Source organism: Aethalodelphis obliquidens, unplaced genomic scaffold, assembly GCF_003676395.1.
Source record: "Aethalodelphis obliquidens isolate GAN/ISIS:26980383/991018 unplaced genomic scaffold, ASM367639v1 scaffold33, whole genome shotgun sequence".
In the NCBI taxonomy this organism is placed as follows: domain Eukaryota; kingdom Metazoa; phylum Chordata; class Mammalia; order Artiodactyla; family Delphinidae; genus Aethalodelphis; species Aethalodelphis obliquidens.
Window position 1 is genome coordinate 9,177,670 of NW_020837977.1, and position 20,891 is coordinate 9,198,560.

Here is a 20,891-nt window from a genome sequence, read left to right on the forward strand (position 1 = left end):
TAAGAATTAGAAAATGATTAAGAGCAAGGTTAACAGAAGAGACTCTGGACACATGAACTTGGATTGGAGCCTGATTTCCCCACTTCCAGACTCATTTTCCTCTCTATAAAAACAAGAGACATCAACAACTAAGTCATATGATCAATGAGGACTAGATGTGGTAACAGGGAAATGAATGGCTCAATTTTACAGTTTAAACCTTTTTGTTCTCAAGACCTCTTTACCCTCTTAAAAGTTAAGGACCCCAAAGAGCTTTTATTTACTGCCCCCCATCATATTAGAAATTAAACCTAAGAAATTTTTAAAACATTAATACAAAAACATATTCTATTAGCTTCAGAGCAATGAAGTCATCATGTGCCATATATGCTCTGGAAAACCTGTACACACAGGACAGAATAAAAATGAAAAGGACAAATAATGTCTTAGTTTATAATAAAAATAGTTTTATAAAGCAATTATACTCCAGTAGAGATGTTTAAAAAAAAAATAGTTTTGACCTCAAGAAGGCCCCTGAGACCTACTGGCTTAATATAATACCTGGCATATAATAAGTAATCAATAAATGACAGAATAAAAACATAACTATGGTATATGTAATTGATGACACATGTATATCTAAGTGAAAAAAAACAAATAACAATTACATCTAGTTTTTATTTTACTTTTTTTGTTTTAATTAAGCTCAGAAAGACTAGTAAATATACAAAATATTAATTGTGTTTATATTTAGGTGATTTAAGTGATTTTTCCCTCTATCCTAAATTTTCAAAACTTTCTAAAATAGATATTACTTTTAAAAATAAGAAGCAGAAGAAAAGTGTAAACTCCGATTCATGTGGTATAGGTCATAAAACCACCATCCAACAACTCGCCTCCTCTATCCCAACAGCCGCTCTGTGAGTGCACCTGAAGAAAAATCACAGGTAACACACATTTTGGTTCCTCTCAGTCTCCCAAGCCTCTGTTACCTTGGCAATCCTACTTCCCTAATAAACTTTCTCTCCTCCTCCTAAGTGGCCGCATCAAATTTTCTCTACTCCCTTCCTTCAAAAGTCCTGCATTTCCTCCTTTCTACTCAGGGACCCTGCTCTCTTCAAAGACATTCCCTCCCTCCCCTATGTTGTAAGCCTCTGCCTCCTGTAACAGCTTTCACATCAGCTTCCTAACAAGCTCCTCCAGCTCCAGACCCTGTGTTCCTCCCCTTCCCAGCCACCCTTCTTCCAAGGGTTCTTCTGCTCATTGCCTCTAACACTTTGCTTCCTATTTATTCAGTCCTCATTTCCAAAGCTAACTGACTTCTGATCGGCTTCTGATCCCATAATTCCACCAAAAAAGATCTAGTTGAGGTCACCAATGACCTCTGATCCAACTGACACCTTCCAATATTCATTCTACATAGTCCCTCCTCCCCGATACACTCTCTTCCCTCAGCTTTCAGGACACCACATTCTCCTGCTTAACCTCCAGTCACTGACTCTGCCTTCTCCACCTCTTTACTAAGCTCATCTGGCTGTCCATCCTCCACTCAATGTCAGGTGCCACTCTTCACACTATTTTACTGATCTAATCCACTCCTGAGGCTTTAAGAGCTGTATGCCCTCCAAAGGAAAATAGCCAAACTAAAGGTCCATCCACCAGACTGGTAAATTGAAGAACTAGAGTATACAGAAGTTTCATTCAGCATCACTTAAAATATATACCATAAATGAAACTTTACTTTAGAAAAAGGATACAAACGTCTTTAAAGATACTTAAATATGGGTAGGACACTCTTGCTGTATCATTACAATAGCAGCATTCTACTCACCTCTATCTTTCAGCTCATTAAAGTCATGAATATTCTGAAAAGTAGTAGTGTCTAGGCCCTTAGGTGACTGTCTTCTGACTGGAGCCTGTAACCGATGTCTGGCCATGTCAAATACATCCATGGGATTCCTTTCTCTTTTCCTGTAGAAAATGACAAATTATGATAAAAGTGTCTTCTGGGAAAAAAATCTGAGTTGACATTTAACTCCCTGTACATGAAATTCGGCATCTTTCACCACAATATATTATAAAAATTTATTCTAGTAGCTGTTATTTCAATTCCTCGTATTAAAAAAACAGGGGGGCTTCCCTGGTGGCGCAGTAGTTGAGAATCTGCCTGCCAACGCAGGGAACACGGGTTCGGGCCCCGGTCTGGAAGGATCCCACATGCCGCGGAGCAACTAGGCCCGTGAGCCACAACTACTGAGCCTACGCGTCTGGAGCTTGTGCTCCGCAACAAGAGAGGCCACGACAGTGAGAGGCCCGCGCACTGCGATGAAGAGTGGCCCCCGCTTGCCACAACTAGAGAAAGCCCTCGCACAGAAACGAAGACCCAACAAGCCAAAAATAAATAAATAATTAATTAAAAAAAAATAAACAGGGTATTTATAAGGTCATTATAATCTTTCAAAATGCTCAGAAGCAAAGTATCTTATTGGAAGAACAGAATGAGTGAGGTTTACCTTAAAATGTTTGTGTAGTAGAAAGATTAGTCTTTGGTCAAAGAAACCAAGATTCAAAGACCAGCTTTGCAATTTACTAGAAGTTTGACTGCACCATCTGTAAGATGCAGATAATGTCTACCATTTTAGTCTTGTTGTGAGCATGAGATTAAATGAAATTATATATTGTAAAGTACCCTGCATAGTACTTGACATGTACTAGGTCTCAATAAATGTTACCTTCCCCTCAGCCTAAAACAGAAATTATACAGAGAAATACAGCATAAATATGCTGCCCAAAATAAGAGGTATTATCCACAGTCCCCCAACTAATTTTACAGTGGGCTTTCCGGGAACTTGATACCTAATTAGTTAATTACTACTCTATTTCTGGAAGAATATTTCTTCCTTTGTTAACCTAGGAAGTTAGCAAAATAGGCAGGTAGCTTAGTAAGTGAGTTTTCTGCTAGGACTTTGGGGGAGTGATGATAATAGAAAACAGGGATAGGGGGATGGTATCTCCAGCCCTGAAAATAAAGTATTTGCTGCTGTTTCCCTCAGCCCTAGGTGGGTCCCCTCTATTTTTTAAAATGTAGCTCTAAGCTAGAAGTTTGCCAGACTCCTGCCTTCATGTCTTTATTCACTAAATCTTCCCTAAGCACCTAGATGGGAAGAGCTGGGATCCCCACAGGCAATGCCCCCTGCTCTCCTGGGGTTTCCTTTTATGGGGAAGGTTTCACCAAAGCCACAAAATCACCTTGTCAAGGCTGACATAGACCTCTAATAGTGAACCACCGAGGGGGATAGGAACTGCAACAGAGATTCATTAAAATGCAAAACAAATACTAAAAAGGCTTTTGGAGGCCATTAAATTGGACTCCTGTATACCATTAATGCTAATAGTCAAGTAGGCTGTTCAGTTAGGAATTAGGTTATTAGCTCTTCTTTGCATGTGAGCTGGGGGTGCCTAGCACTATTAGGAATTCAATAATATGGTGAATTAATTAATGAATAAGAGATTCTTTTTGTGAAACTATTTGTAAAACTGGAATAAAGAGCCAACACTGAGATGTCGCTGATCACAATACATATCGAACACTACCCCGAAGTTAAATGTATTTAACCAATTCTTGCTAAATGATGGTAATTCTAACATATATTATCTAACTTAAGTTAGCACACAGAATTTACAAAGTGCTTTCAAATACATACATTTATTTATTCTTCACTAGAATCTCATGGGGTGGAAATTATTGTGTAAGATTTGCAAGTGAGAAAACTGAAAAGCTGCCCGGCTTCTCTTTCTTACACTGGTTTGCCAAAAGAGAGCACAGTCTTCAGTTTATGAATGAAAATAAAGAAAATAAAAAGTCAATGATCCATTAGATTTAATGGAATATGCATGTCTGGAATATGGAAAGCTGCAAAAGTTAAGGCATTTATAACATCTTGAAAGTAAATACAGAAAAACTATACTGACCTCTCCATTACTAAGAAGTAGTTGACCTACTATGGAAGAATTCTTTGTTGAAAATTACCACCTTGGGTTAACATTCCATTACCTAGCCAGTCTGTATCTTGAAATTTCCTCACCTTGTTTACTTAGCCAGAACATGCCTAGAGAATGCCAACAAAAATCTAAGCAAAGCATAATTAGGCAGGTTAACATGCTACATTAAAATCCTACCACATCCTGGATTACACTCAGAAATATCAGTATGAATTTAATGTGTACACAGATTGATAGACACAGGAACAATTACAGATAACGTTTATGACTTAGTATATATACATATACTATCTAGCTGTGCCCACCGAGAGCTTGGTTTCTAAATACCATTCTCCAAGAGGAACCAGGTCTCCTTGGAGAAATGGCTGATTCCAGGGCAGGGGACAGGGAATATACAAGATGAGCCTGGAGCATCTTGCAGTAACAGAAAGTAAAAAAGTGCTCAAGAAACAAAAGGATGGGACATATCAAAGAGATACAGGAGCCAACATGAAAGAGCTCCCAATGGCCTAAGTTGCAACAACTTGAGCAACAACATAAATAACATAATACTATAATGTTATAATGTTATAAATAACATTATAACCCAAAGTACAAAATAAATATACATGAAACAACAGTGATATAAATAAATGGCTGAATAAATAAAGAGAGGAGAAGGGACAAATCTTTCTTACAGAAGAATTCTAAATAATATATGTAGATAACCCCTCTCCAGGAGATGGAGCTTATTCCCACCGCCTCTCAATTCTTGCCAGTGTGGTAAACTTAGTGATTCCAGCGCTATCATATGGATGTCACATACCTGCCGATACGATGTGATGAGAAGGCTACCCTGTGCTATTCTTTCCAAAACCCCTTAACCCCAGCCTCATCATGAGAAAACATCAGACAAATGTAGACTGGGGGACATTCTATAGGATAGTTGGCCAATACCCCTCTAGACTGTCACAATCATGAAAAATAAGAAAGACTGAAAAACTGTCCCGGAATAGAGGAGACTAGGAGATGCGACAACTAAATGCAGTGTGGTACCCTGTACTGACTAAATCCTGGAACAGAAAAAGGACACTGATGGAAAAACTGGAGAAATCCATAAAGTCTGGAATTTAGTTTGTAGTAATGTTCCAATGTCAGCTTCTTAGTTGTGACAAACATATTCTGGGAATGTAAGATGTTAACAACAGCGAGCACTAGGTGAGGGGTGTATGGAAACTCTCTATACTATGTCTGCAACTTTTCTATAAACTAAAATTATGCCAAAATAAATGGGTTTTTTTAGATAAACACTCTTTAAAGAAAATGTGGTAGTTACCCACTGCATTGATTTTACAACCTACTAAAAGACTGCAACCTGCAGTTTGAAGAATATTGCTTTGGAAAATTTATGAGTCCTTTTGGCAAAAATGATCAGAAATGTTTGGTAGTCTATTAAGTTATTTTGCTGGAAAATAAGTATTTCAGAAAACAATACACTGCTGATGGAATGGTTATTCCATCTCTGAAGTTTTCCATTCCTATTATCATTTTCCTCTCAAGGACCAAGTTTCTATGCCTGACTTTTTCGAAGACTGAGAAAGGGACAGTAAGGAGATTGTTTTTATAATTGTCTAGTCTATGTCTTCTTCTAGTCTTGTTTCAACCATCTCTTTCCTATCTTGGGCTTCCTTATCACTTAGATTAGCTTACAAAGGAACTTCTGCATCCGTCTGCCTTCTGTACTTGAGTCCCAATTTAGTCAATTATCTTTCACTCAGTGATTTCTCTGTAGTGAGGCAAACTATCTCAAAGATAGAGCTTGAAGAATGGCCTGTTCCCAATACTGATTTTTCACTAATCCTATTAAAGATGCCATGGTTAGGGATAACACTTTTGGTTTGCCTTCAAGAAAGTGCTACTTCTTTCTTCTTTTTTTTCTTTCTTCCTCCTATCAACACCACCACTGTCATCACCATTGCCATAAATATACTACTGGCAGTACGGAAGGACAATTAAAATTCTCTGCTTAAATATTTTATATTAGGTTAAATCAATATTCATTAAATATCCCATATTTTCACAGTGAATAGATTTTACAATTGCGAAGAAATGTTTTATGAAGGCAATGTTATCTACATAAAATTGAAGAATGTGAATTAAATAGCACATTAGCTAATTAAAGAAAGAGCCGTTCTGCCAAAAAAGAAAAGAAAGAAAACCTACCACATACTGCAAACACACTAAAAAAATCATACACTATTTTGAATTAGTTATACTGAGTCCCTCCACTAGAACGTAATTATTTAGCTAGATTTCTTTTGGGGGGAGGGAAAGGCTATTTCAGTCATTACAATTTCACCAATAATCCGTTAAACACTTTTTTCAAGCATGCAAAATTCTAACAGATGTGGCTCTATGATAAAGATAATTAATCCTGTTCCAAAACTGTAGAATTATTGGATATGTTCCAATTCCTTATCCTGACAGAAAAGAACACAAGAACAAACAAAAAATGCAATTCTAGGGCTTCCCTGATGGTGCAATGGCTGAGAGTCCGCCTGCTGATGCAGGGGAAATGGGTTCGTGCCCCGGTCCGGGAAGATCCCACATGCCGCGGAGCGGCTGGGCCCGTGAGCCATGGCCACTGACCCTGCGCGTCCAGAGACTGTGCTCCGCAGCCGGAGAGGCCATGACAGTGAGAGGTCCGCTAACCACAAAAAAAAAAAAAAAAAAAAATGCAATTCTAAACTTGCCTTATATGAATTTCATCTTCACTGTCCATGTGCAGCAACCGCCCTTGCAGACGCCGCTCTTCACTACGAAGCTGCTTTCTCATTTCTGATAATTCCATAATTACATTTTTTTTCTCCTCTGCAAATTCACATTGGTAAGTGAAAAATAAGACATGTATATGAATAAAAGGTTAAATATTAAACATAACCTGACTTATCATAAAGCTAAAATGCTCAGTGACATTTTTATGAAAGTTATTTTTAATGCTTTATATATATAGATCATATTTATGAACATCATTAAGACCCACAAACACATTTCTGATAATACAGGAATTTCAAATGGTAAGAAACATTCTTGGCAGGGGGGACAGGGGAGTGTAACTATAAAGGGGCAGCACAATGGAGTTCCTACGTGGTGATGGACAGTTCTGTATCGTGATTGTGTGGTGGCTACACAACTTATACATGATAAAAATGCATAGAACTACACACACACACAAACACACGTAAATTAGTGCATGTGAAAACTGTGAAACCTGATGAAGGTCTGTGGAGTATGCCAATGCCAATTTCCTGGTTGTGATATTGCACGACTGAGGGAAGCTGGGGGGAGGGTGCACAGCACCTCTCTATACTGTTTCATATTTTGTGAGTCTGTTTTTCAAAACAAAAAGTTAAAAACAGAAATAGTCTAGATTACAGGTTTAATAGTCCACTCTACCTTCTGCACGAAGCTGATTTTTCCTGGCAGGTACCGGAGGAGACTGTGCCCTGGACATGGAACTTTCCTGTTTAACAGTCACAACAAAGATAAACTCAGTATGTCTTCCCTACTCAGAAGCTTTAAAAGAGGAATTATTTTGAAGTAACTATATGTAAGAGAAACCAAGCTCCCCACCACTCTATCTATAAGCTTACTTACATTTATTTTTTCTTCCCACTGCAATGGGAGAGGCCTTGCCCCATCCAAAGATAATCCCTTCACCTGTACTCTGTATCTGATAAGTCACTCTCAGCTCCTCCATCAATTACTGTTTTTTGTCCACTCTCTTCCTCTCTCCAACCACCTTCCTAACAGCCTGTGCTTAAAAATCTCTCCATTTTTTAAAAAACTTACCTCACCCTTCATCACTATCTATTGTCCATTCTCTTCCTTCATAGCCGTTCTTTAAAAAACAGTATGTGCAGTGCATACGGTGTTTGCTTCCTTATTCCCATTCACTCCTCACTATACAGCCTTTGCGTCTCCTACCAAGTGATCCCTCAGTGATGCATTTGATGGGCATTTTAAGCCCTTATTTTACTTGGCCAGTAGCAACTGATATCATTGCCACTCTCCCAATTTCCTTGCTCTGCTTCTTATATGTTGGTAATTCCCTACTGTTCCATCCTCAGCCCTCTTTACTTCCCCTGAACACATCCTAGACAATCATACTAATTAGACAAGCAATAATGTTAGTAGTTTCCAAAACTATAAATCCCGTGCAGAGCGCCTTCCTTGGCCACAACCTGTATTTTCAGCTGCCTACTCTATAGAACCTTCACCAGAAACCTGACAGTTGTCACTGACTCCTACCCGTCACACACAGTCAATAAACAGCGCTATCTGTATCTCATAAATATATCTTGAAGTTGTCACCTCTTCTTAGTTCTTAATGTCACTGCCTTCGTTTAGGTCCTCAAAGTCACATCTGGACTTCTGCAAAAGCATCTTAACTTTTCTCCATGTTTACAGTCTTGCCCAGCCTCCATACTGTATCTCCACGCCACCACTGCCTGAGAGAACATTACGCAAGGCAAACATGGCCATGTCATTCTCCTATTTAAAATATTACCATGAATTCCCATACATTACCACAGACCTACCAAATCAGATCTCAGAGGGTGGGCTTGAGGAAAACATTCTAATATGTTTGTCTATTCTGGTAAAAAGCCTGTTTAATATCCACTGGCCTATGGAATAAAGTCAAACCCCTTAGCACTCCCTACAACACCCTGCATACATTCTAGCCTTCACCTCCTCTGCCATCTGGTGAGGTGTCAGCAGGCCAGAACAAACCATGTATTCTCCACGCATGCCACTTGGCTTACAGTGCCCTCCATGATTCTGCATATGCTGCAAGTCCCTCTTCCTCCTCCTCTTTATAGCAAATTCCTACTCATTCCTCAAGAGTCAACTCAAGGATCAACCCTTCTGGAACATTTTCCTGGCGCTTTTCTGATTGTAGCTCAGTTTACAGTATAAGGGACTTTATTAGCATAGCTACAGCTAGCTAGAAGACATATTACCAGAGAAAAGGCCTTCCTGAGGGGCCTGGACAAGTACCACTTGCTAAATTATGATCTGTCAAAAGAATTTAAACTTTGGGGCACCAAGTATTATCATTTATAACTGAAGCAACAGACAAATCAATGTAAACATCATCTATATTTCAGATGTGAAAAATGTAATCTAGCTAAGTAAGATGAATAAGAAAATCTCATTCAATACCCGCAATCCAAAGTAACTTAGCAAAGATGAATAAATCAAAAGAAAAGAGTATATACCTGAATAAAGGAAGTTATAATGCTGTCAACTGAAGGAGGTCTTTGGAGTTTGCTTGCAATCTTGTTCTGAAGAGCAGGAACTACAGGAGAGGGCTGTCTCAAGTGCTGAGGGGGAGAAAAAATATATATATATACATACACACACACACACACACCAACGTATGTCTATGTGTGTGTGTATATATACACACACCCCAACATGTATGTGTATACATACACACATCTCTAAAATCTAGATCCCTTGTCACCAAGAGCATCACGGATTGTGACAGAGTTTCTATGTCTCCGTAAGGAAATAAAACAGGGTTTCAGGTTACAGTGTAATAAAGCTAATAGTTCCCAACTTCGTATTAAAATCAAAATGCTGAAAACATAACAACTCCCAACAAAATACAATAAGAATTATCTGGATAAAAATATAAATGTATGTTTATAAATGTGGATGTTAAATTGTTCATTTTGCACAGTACAAAATCAAATATTACTTTCACTAGTGACTTCGATAAAATTAGAAATATATGACAAAGTTTAAAAATAAAAACTCTAGGTGACCACAGGCAGAATTATAAAGACAAGTTAAACCTTCTAAAGGACTGCAGAGAATGAAGCAAAGAAAGCATAGTCCACATAATTTAAAAAAAAAAAAAAAACCAAGTAACTGTCAAGGAAGCAAAAACAAAAAAGTCAGAAATTCAATTAATATGATCAAATATATTGATTATGATAGTATAACTCTCAGATTAGGATTAAAAAAACAAATTTTAACAAACCAAATAAATATACAGACTAAAAAATTTAAAATGCAGACACAAAAGTAAAAACTAAGAGTAGACAAAAATATATATCAGGCCTACATAAATTAAAAAATGACAGCTAGCAATGATAATTTCAGAATTGAGGGCAGAATGCATTAAATGGAACAAAGTTGGTCTAAAACTTTATGTTACTTCACAATTAAACTATGACAGTCATAAAATTACATATTCCTAAGAAATAGCTTTTTTCTTAGACATAGTAAGAAAATGGCAGAAACACAACTGTGAGAAACTAACAACCTTCATTCTCAAATAATCAATTTTACAATAAAATATACTCTGCTTTCTGCTCAATTTTGCTATAAACCCAATGATGCTCTAGAAAACAAACTTTATCAATTAGAAATATGAATGATATGACATTTCAATGATACTTTAAAAGGATGAGCAACTATATATATCCTAAAAATGAAGGATACTGCCTAATGTTCCTGCAACACTGAAAATAAAACAAAAAATATAGATCTGACTCATAAATTCCCTTTTTATTTATTTATTTATGGCTGTGTTGGGTCTTCGTTGCTGCGCGTGTGCCTTCTCTAGTTGCTGCGAGCGGGGGCTACTCTTAGTTGCGGTGCACGGCCTTCTCATTGTGGTGGCTTCTCTTGCTGCGGAGCACGGGTCTAGGTGCACAGGCTTCAGTAGCTGTGGCACGTGGGCTCAGTAGTTGTGGCTCACAGGCTCTAGAGCAAAGGCTCAGTAGTTGTGGCACACGGGCTTAGTTGCTCCGTGGCATGTGGGATCTTCCTGGACCAGGGATTAAACCCATGTCCCCTGCATTGGCAGGCAGATTCTTAACCACTGCGCCACGAGGGAAGCCCCTATAAATTCCCTTTTAAACAACATTTCAGCAAATTCAAATTGTGAATACTTATTTCTATCATCATAAAACCCTGGGATGAGAAATCCAAAAAGTGTATTTGCACCAGAAATGGCTCACGTTACCTATAGTAGGTTACACATTGAACAATGTAGCAAATCACATCATAAATACACCCAAGGAGCACACTGGTTAAAAGTAATCTTTTTGTCAATTCTACTTACAAGAAATCATGTCTGTATAAATCTAAATTTCTGAAAACAATTTTTTAAAAATTAAATTGGGCTAAACGTACAAGACATAGGGTTTTTCAAGGTGTGGTTCACAGGCCAACTGCATCCAAACCCCTAAGGGTTACTAAATCACACTTAGTAAATTAGACACGTTGTAGATGAGACCAGGAAGACACATTTTTAATAAGTCCCTAGTGATACTATACAAACAAAATTTTAAATGTAGCTTTGAAATATGAGCAAGGATGTGAACTGGATTTTCATAAGGGCCTACTGGCTTTCTAGAGAGAAAACTCCTGTCTAATAACTTTGACTCATGTGCCTAAGTGTGAACATCAACCCCCATCTCAGAGACATGGACTTCAAACCAGTCTGTGGTGAGCCACAAGTTTCTTTTTTAATTTCCAATCCACTGTGGACAGATGTGTAAAACAGAGTAAGACTGAATTACAGTTGACCCTTGAACAACATGGGTTTGAACTGCACAGGTCCACTTATACAGGGATATTTTTCTTCATCAAACACTACAGTACTGTAGTCAGTGACTGGTTGAATGTGCAGATGTGTAGGAACCGCAGGTATGGAGAGCCAACTATAAATTACACACACACAGATTAATCCCTGCATTGTTCAAAGGTCAACTGTACTAGATAAATAAAAACTTTTAAAAGATGTTACACAATTCAAGGCCAGCTATTTTATAGATTCAACAGACATAAAATTACATTGACAAATTGCTACAAAAGTTTCCAAACACCTTCAGTCTTGTCATGAACAGTGTGGAGGGTGCTAGTCTACGGACTATGGGAACAAGACTAAGAATGGCGACAGAAAGTAAGCCTATTCTGTTCATAGGAGGGAAAACACAACGCAGCACAGTGACATCATTTAGTACAGGAAGTTCAGTGCACTGCCCCCAGAAAAAGTACTATGACGAAAGGAGAGACAAAAGCACCTTCTCTGCTCTCTTCGTTTTGCTAACTACTCTACCACTCTCACAGTGAAAGTGGGTTGCACTACGGGTTCCATAGACATTTTTGTCTGGAACTTACCTTTGTTTCTTCACCAATTATATTTTCTCTTTCATAGTAGTGCTGAAGTTGTAGGTTATGTTTTTCTTCTTCTTCTTTCTTCTTTCTTTCTGCTTCTTTTCGTCTTTCTTCAGCTAACCGAATAAGCTCTTCATTTTTCAGCCTTTGCTTTAAAATAAAGAGAAAATTATACACTCCATACACACGTTCTATAGTTCATTCATATTTGTTTGAAATAAAGAGATAAAATTGAAGGTATAGATGATATAGTGTTCTTTAAATAAAAAAGCTGTCTGCTTAACAATAAAATATTAGGCATCTATTATAACATCCTAGTCGGCCTAAGCTGTTTTTCGTCTGTAAAAAAAGTCATCATTTATCTCTTAGTCTTTCATTTTTATAAAAATAGCATCTAACAAATGGATATGGATCCGTTCTCCTTTGTAAGTAATAAATATCTTTTCAAGTCAAAATAAGAAGTTCACTTTCAGACTAAGTAGAAAAATACAGTAGGTAAGAATGCACCTCTTCCTCTTTCTCCCTTTTCTTTTCCTGTTCCTCTTCATACTCTTGCTGAATTCGTGCTCTCTGTTCTGCAAGCCGTTTTTCTTCTTTTTCTTCGGCAATTCTCAATCTCTCTCGCTCTGCTTCTTCTCTTTGTTTCTTTTCCTCAATCTAAAGAATTAAACCTAGTTATTACTTTGTGAAACTACTGAAAAGTTAGAATACCACTTAATTTACCCTATTATCAACATTTTGCCCTCTTTTTGTAAGTAAAAATAAGTTCCTAAATTTTTCAGTTTCCTATGTTTTATTAGGGAGGCCACATGATGTAATGTTAAGAGCTCTGAGTAAAATTCCAGCTCCATCAGACTGTGTGACCTTAAGAAACTTTCTTGTTCAGTTTTGTCATCTGGTAAAAAGAGTTATTAATGTCTATACCTCAAGGCAGTACTCAAAGAATTGAAATGAAATAATGTATGTAAAAAAACATAAAAGTTCCTCCTATGTAGAAGTACTTAGTAAATAATTCATGATTATATTATTCTATAATGACTGCTACTATTACGTCTCAAAGTTCCTTGGCGTGATTAGTATCCTAAAACAACAGTGAAATATTTTAGCAATCACTCATTAAGTAGGAATCCCTTCCCTAGAATGGCCTTTCTCCTTTCCTATCTACTGGCAAGGTAAATGAGGATTTTAGCCACAAGAATTCATAACTAAGTTTTGTTTGAATGCCACCTGGGGCCTGCAGTGCTGAGTATTCTGGGGGAATATTCTAAGACAGAGTCTAAGATCTGAAAGGAAGAGGACCTTAACAGATAGTCTACATCCTCCATGAATGAGATAGAGAAGAATGACAGCACGGGTACTGGGTAATCATGATGCTGGTTTAAGGATATCAATAGATTTTCATCCCTCTTAAGTATGGATTGATTATGACTATTCGTATTATTTTTATAGTTCTTGTCTGCGTTTCCTCTAGCTTCAAGGTTGCTATATTTAGTGCTGACAAACTTTTGAGCTATAAGAACTGTAGTCTTCTTATATGTGCCATGATTTTACATGCTAGGGCTTTTTCCAACATTTCTTTCTCACAACACTATTAAATATGTACAATCCTAATATTTAATACTAAGTGGTGTGTATGTAATCACTTCTTCAATTACAATAGCCCTAGAGAAAACATCATTCATGATCCATACAACAAAACCTCACATTTAATACTCAGTTCCCCCTTTTTCCTCCTCCATGAAAAAAAAATCACAATGACAAAGTCACTTCTCCATTAATGGGTCACAATCATAAATGGATCTCACACCTAATGAATCCACAGAAATATCATTCCAACAAAAATGCCACACAGATGTTCAATGGAAAGAGAAAAGCTATCATCCAGGTCAGTGGTTTTCAAACCATATAACACAAAAGTGCTTCAAGGGTCCTGCAAATATTTTATTAAACTTGGTAATTATTTTTAAAGCTGCAATTAAAAATGACATCTAAACACTCACATGTGTTATTTACCAAATTTTAACCACATGAAGACTTCTGCTGCACTAACTTAAACTAACGGTATAACTTATTTATGCAGACATGGAGCTGAGGCTTCCTTTGCCATCTTTGTGCACAGATTTAAACATTTTATAACATTTCTTTTAACACTTAAGTTTGGGGATTCTTTTTGTCTGACACTATATTGTTGATATTAAAAATAAATACCATTTAGCTATTTTACATTTTCATAGAGTTCTGGATTAGATTTTGTTTGGGGGAAAAAGGGCATTTTTAAGAGGCTGCTAAAAGAAAAATACATAAACCACCATTTTATACGGTGGGAGAAGTGAAGGTTGAACTTATTCTGAAACTTATACAGTCAAAGTTCCCCCCACTACTCATAGTTTTTTCCCAGAGGAAAGACTTCCTAGAGCTAGAAACATAACTGTAGTACCTCTAGATATGATACTTAAAGTCAGGAGACTTGGGTTCAAGCACCGCCTCACAACTTGCAAGCTCTGCCACCAAAGGTGAGCCTCATCCTGTATTTTAGTTGGTCATAAAATAAAAAGAGTAATAACTTCCTCAGAGAGTACTGAGGTTTAATAAGATACTATACGTGAAACTATCCTATAAATAATAATAGGCTACAAAGTGGCAAGACTTATTTTTCCCTGAATTTACCCTAGAGCAGGCTAACACTCAGTAAGTATAATAGGAACTACATAATTTTGACTTGCTATCATTATGGGCAATATACCAGAGGGTCCTTCAAGTTCAAAACGTGATTCTTTGACCCTCAATCTGCTGCTACCTGACTCAAGTGGCCAGTATCCTTGGGATCTCTGATGCTACTCTCTTACAGTCAATATCTCTATTCATTCTGTCGATCCTTTGAAAGGTCTTTCCATCCATTTCCACTGTCACCACTCTAGTAAAACACCCCTGCTTCCAGTCTTTTAAATCCTCCAAAAATACATCCTCAACAGTAATGTCTGATCAATTATCCTTAAGACTACATCCATTATGTCACTGCCTTAAAAGTCCACAATAATTAGGATCAGAAAGATGGCATGTTTGAATAGAATCTCTGTAAGAAGAATCTGTTTAAGAGGTTGGGATTAGACTGGAGGCCCCAGAAGTGTCAGAATAAAGAATATGGACATTTTCTGTAGAAAAGAAACGCTACTGCCAGGTTTTGAATAAAGAATAAAAACATGAGAGGTCATATCAAAGGAAGATTAACCTGGCCACAGGATTAATCTGACACTGGGATGTAAGTGTGGGTATGGAGGGGAGGGAGGTAAGGAGAGAAAATACTGTGAGCCCGCTATGAACAGGCCTCTCATTCACCTCAGGCTCCATCCCAAGGGTGGCCACAGTACGAGAGTTCAATAAATCTGTTTGCTTAATAAACACCTGATGCTCAAGTATCTTCCTTTGGGCAATTTCTAGTACTTTAAATCCTATTTGCTTATATACATAAATGACGCAAATAATTGCAAAATGTGATTACATTTAATATTTATTTGTTTACAAACTATACGAGTCAAGAATATCAAATCATTTGCAAAAAACTAATTATTTTCTACTAACACATGTGAGCATCTAGAAAGATTCATTCTATGCCTAATAGGTGAACATTTTAAGTGTTTCAGTTTTAGAAATTTCAGCATTCTTTAACACTTAATGATTTAATAAAATTTAAGTCAACTGGTATACCTAACATGTCTCCCTATTCCTTTTTCAGACATAAGTAGAACAGTATAATAATATAATATAATGTAATTTATATCTTATATAAATTAGATATTTTAGTAACTGTGTGGCATTTTAGAATTTATTCTTTATCTTGTGGATTAAATCTTTGCAAGTTTAGTTTATTAAAACTCTTATGGGGACTTCCCTGGTGGCACAGTGGTTAAGAATCCACCTGCCAACGCAGGGGACAAGGGTTCAAGCCCTGGTCCGGGAAGATCCCACATGCCACGGAGCAACTAAGCCCTTGTGCCACAACTACTGAGCCTGTGCTCTAGAGCCTGTGAGTCACAATTACTGAGCCTGCATGCCACAACTACTGAAGCCCGCGTGCCTAGAGCCCGTGCTCCGCAACAAGAGAAGCCACCGCAATGAGAAGCCGGCGCACCGCAACAAAGACCCAACACAGCCAAAAATAATTAATTTTTTTAAAAAAACTCTTATGAAACTTTGAAACTGTGATCAAGTAAGCATTTCACCTGAAAACGAAGAAAATTCTTGTATAATTCCTGCTGTTTAATCTGAAGTTCAGTTGGAGGCTCACCAAAAATATTTCCCCGAGCAAAAGGAGAGCTCTGTGTTTGCATATGACCTTGAAAGGGAAATTTTGCAAAAACATACCATTAGCCAGTGCTTAGAAAACATAAAGGTTAAAGAATAAAGACTTTGCTAATAAATTCAAATCTTGAAAAAAAATGTGCTAAATATGGAACTCCAGAGGTTAAACTCAGAAGAAGGCTGAGATTAGAATCTAAAGACCAGATAAAAAGTAAAGAGAGAAAAAAAATGGTGAAACTAAAATAAAATTAACACACAGTTGAAAAAGCATAACATATCTATACCTGAAAGACATCAAGAAAACAGAAAAGCTAATAACATAAGCAACTCTCACTGCAGCAAAGGCTTTAAAGTAAAATTTATAGACAGAAAAAAAAGTACATGTTTAAGTTCTTATTTATGAATATAAATATCCTTTTCTTAAGAACACTGCTTAATTATACACTAAAATGTATTATGTATACACATACAAAAATTTTCTAAAATTGTTTTTAAAAATCAGTAATTCCAAAAGTGGATTCCCATCCATGGTTTAAAGAATAGATTAGAAAGTTAGCTCCAAAAACATTTTTTACAAATTAAAGTGACTATTTTAATCACTGCAATACTTTTTATTTAAAAATTCTACCATATTAATGAGATATTAACATGAAAAATAAAAATATGCTATATATTACCTATAAATAGTATTAAACATTCTGGGAAAGGGAAAAAATTATTTCATAAGAGCAACCTGGAAAATAATTATACCCCAGGGGTCTCTTTGAATGCAGAAAAAAAAAATTGGTGTTTAAGCCTCACATAACTTTTTATATCATTTTTTAGTTTCCTTATACCATCAATCTAAAGCATTTATTTCTCTCACTCATATAGTGTTTGCAGGACAACTGCGTTGCAGTTTAGCTGTCATTTAGGTCTATTTTGCCTTTGTGTTTAAATTTATTAATGCTTACTTGAAGAGATCAGCAGAAAGGCAAATCAATACCTAAACATTAAAATCTTATGTTATGGTGGAAAAGCTGATTAGCAAATCAAAACTGAGTAGTTTGTTTCACTTTGATGATCACTCAAATTCTAAACCGTTGAGGCAATTAGAGAAAAATATTATTAGAGGCAGGCAAGATAAGTTCTTTCAAATATAAAAACACTATAAAAATAAAACCAAAGGGAAACACATGCTCTAAACAAAGAAAATGAAAATATATTCAGGCATCATAATAAGCGAAAAAATAAATTTAAGCCAAATTAGTATGGACTTTATCAACATTGTTTTTCATCCAAGAACCATAAAGTAAAAGAAAAACAACAAACATTAAGAAGGGCCTCAGAAACAGGCCTAATCAAGACAAAACATTAGAGGATAATGAACCTTAAGTATACATTATCATATTCAACGCTCAGGTATATTCAAGTTCCCTTAAAGCCTTTAAAATATTACATGCCACATATGTATGTGTATGTGTACACACACATACCTAAGTATACACACACACTCCTACACATATATGATGGCATACCAACAAATAAGGTGACTCTCAATAGTTTTTTGCATTCAGAAAGTCTGTTTTAGGTGAATTCTTAGGGAATGAAAGTTAATTTAGGAAATTTCAATTCACAAAAAAGGGAAATTTTAACATTTTATGATTTTATATGATTTCTTAAACTAGAGCATCCTGGCCACAACAGCTGCACCAAAACCCTGGTAGTGTACAGAAAGGCAATAGACAATAAATTCTGCTATGCATATTCAATCATCAAGCTTGTGCTCCTTCTTGGGAATGGGTCATGGAAAGCTTTGATTTTTCCAGGGCTTTTGCTTTGTAAGCAGAGCTAGATGCCTAAAGTGTTATTACTATGACAGAGAAAGTTCTAGGCTAAGAGAGAACTACAAACAATACAGGGTGTAGAAGAGAACGGAAGAGAAGGGGTCTGTACCACTGATCTCAATAAAGACTACCAGAAGCAGAAGCCAATGAAGAGAAAAATAATGATAATCAGAAAGAGGTCAAAATTCTCTTCAATAAAATGGAAAGGTGTTTTGATGCTGCTATTGTATACTGAATTATTACAGACTCAGAGTGAGAGCCAAATTAGTAATTTCATCAAAATCAAAAGTTATAATTTTAGTACTCCAAAAATCAAAACTAGATCTACTGTGTAAAAATCTATTGTGGATCAAAGTACGAAAGCATTTTCTTGTAATTAGAGATCAAACAGTGATACAGGCTGTCCATGGAAACAACCAACCACATAGCTCATGAAGTGTTCAAAAAGGCTGCAGAGATCAGTGCTACCATCAAAGGCTTGAAAGATGCAAGGCTAGTAATTCTAATCAGAGCTCACCATTTAGTCTGCCTATTTGGCCAATATGCATTAAAAATTTTTTTAAGTTTTTAAAAAACTGTATGATTAGTCAGGGACATTTTAGAAAGACTTTCTAATATAGAGTTCTTTTCTAGTCTAAAATTAAAATTTCTGTGAATGTACAAAAGAGAATTTGTCATAAATAAATGGTTACTTTATAGACATCAAAATATAGTGTAAGGTGGTATATTCTTTAAACTTCATTTGAATTTTAAATATGTAACATACTTTCACATATACTTGATAAAGAAAGATGATTACAACTTTTCCTGGCAAGTCATAAAGAAAGATATTGAATAATCTTCAATTTACAGAATCTTTAATTAAAGGACCCTGTTTAATAGCAAATCAAAGATATTTGCTTATGAAAGGCAGATGTGACCAGAAGTCAAAGTAAACTTTTAATTACTTCATTTATTTCTTTGTATATTGTGGTTTTATAAGGGAGGGCAACTGATTATAAAACAAACAAAAAAAGAATTTCACCGTATAATTTATCATACAACATCTGATATGTTTTCACTAATTCAAACTAATTCTGATGGTATAAGAACCCATAAACTTTACCAAACTCTGTATGGGTAGAAAGACTATTTGATTTTAAGAAATGCCCTCCCCATCAGCAAAATAAAAGTGTTAGCAGCAGCTAAAGTATACATAAGCAAGTAATAAAGCTGAGAATACATACATATTATTAAGGAGCAAGATGTATTTCTTTATTCACTTTTTTCAAAGTACCTATGTAGAAAAGTTATTGTAAATAGCATGAATAATGTGTTATGCTTCCTGACTCAGAGTAACCAAATTCTCAAAATCATAAGAACTTTCTTGGAGAACAGAACAACTTTAGAAATGTAAAAAAACCCAAAAAAACAAAAGAATAGAATGTGATTAGAAACCTGAGTTTTTATTTGCAGAATCTTCTAGGTTCTCAGCATCTGAAGTGGCTAAATTTTGGTCTAGAGATACAACAGCCCTTTTATCTTCATATGTTCTTGCATCTGGGTTATGGAAGGCATCTGTATTTTGTCTGTGCATCCTATTCAAATCAGCTGAGAGGGAAAAATAAGCCATTTATTTCAATAAATGCATTTCTATAATTACTATACTTAATACATTTTCTTAAAGTAGGCAAATGGAGAGGAAAACAATAGGACAGAGCTGGAATAATTCAATGGTATCTTGGTGCCCTGAAAACAGAAACAAAATTATCAAAACTTGTAAGAAATTTTTCAAAAAATAACCTTACAAAATAAATTCAAAATCAGTAGAGAACTTAAGAGTATATGGATTTTTGACAACCCATAAAAACCATATTCATATCTATGTTACTTCAGAACTCTGAATATCTTAAATACAGAACAAACATAGTTACAATTCAAAACAAGTCATAGTGAAATTTACCCAACATCATTAGTATTCCTAATGAAAAAATATCATGTGGAGTGGAGTTTTAAAATATATCCACAAATTTTTTTACAATCCTCCCTTAAAAGATGGAGCTCAATTCCCCTCCCCTGGAGCGTGGGCTGTTTCTTATGAAAAGGATACTGCATGCACAATGATGGTATATGACTTCTGAGGCTACTTCATGAAAGACAATATATCTCCACCTTGCTTGATCTATTGGCTCACTCACTCTGAAGAAGCCACCTACCATTTCAAAAGGACACTTAAGGAGCTCTAAAGACAAGCCCACATGGCAAGGAACTGAGGCCTCCTGAGCTGTGTGAGGGAGCCATATAGGAAACAGATTCTCCAGTCCCAATCAAGACTTCAAACGACTGTAGCCCCAGGTGACATCTTGGACTGCAACCTCATGAGAGATCCTGAGACAGAACCATCTAGCTAAAACACTCACAAATTACTGACTCAAGAACTGCAAGATATGGGCTTCCCTGGTGGCGCAGTGGTTGGGAGTCCGCCTGCCGATGCAGGGGACACGGGTTTGTACCCCGGTCAAGGAAGATCCCACATGCCGCGGAGCGGCTGGGCCCGTGAGCCATGGCTGCTGAGCCTGCACGTCCGGAGCCTGTGCTCCACAACGGGAGAGGCCACAACAGTGAGAG

The 20,891-nt window shown here is 36.5% G+C and overlaps 1 protein-coding gene across 6 annotated transcripts in view; it reads right to left on the minus strand.

The window, feature by feature from the left end:
• Window positions 1-20,891, minus strand: part of CSPP1 (centrosome and spindle pole associated protein 1) — a 197,028-nt gene that overhangs the window by 18,827 nt on the left and 157,310 nt on the right. For 5 of the 6 annotated variants that reach the window (XM_027127955.1, XM_027127956.1, XM_027127959.1 and 2 more), the window contains 8 exons: window positions 19,722-19,874; window positions 16,380-16,492; window positions 12,667-12,816; window positions 12,163-12,309; window positions 9,243-9,347; window positions 7,417-7,483; window positions 6,714-6,831; window positions 1,811-1,950 (listed from right to left, as the gene is read on the minus strand). In XM_027127955.1, coding sequence (XP_026983756.1) covers window positions 1,811-1,950; window positions 6,714-6,831; window positions 7,417-7,483; window positions 9,243-9,347; window positions 12,163-12,309; window positions 12,667-12,816; window positions 16,380-16,492; window positions 19,722-19,874 — 993 coding nt within the window. The remainder of the gene's footprint in view (window positions 1-1,810; window positions 1,951-6,713; window positions 6,832-7,416; window positions 7,484-9,242; window positions 9,348-12,162; window positions 12,310-12,666; window positions 12,817-16,379; window positions 16,493-19,721; window positions 19,875-20,891) is intronic. The other variant, XM_027127957.1, reaches the window with a different exon arrangement.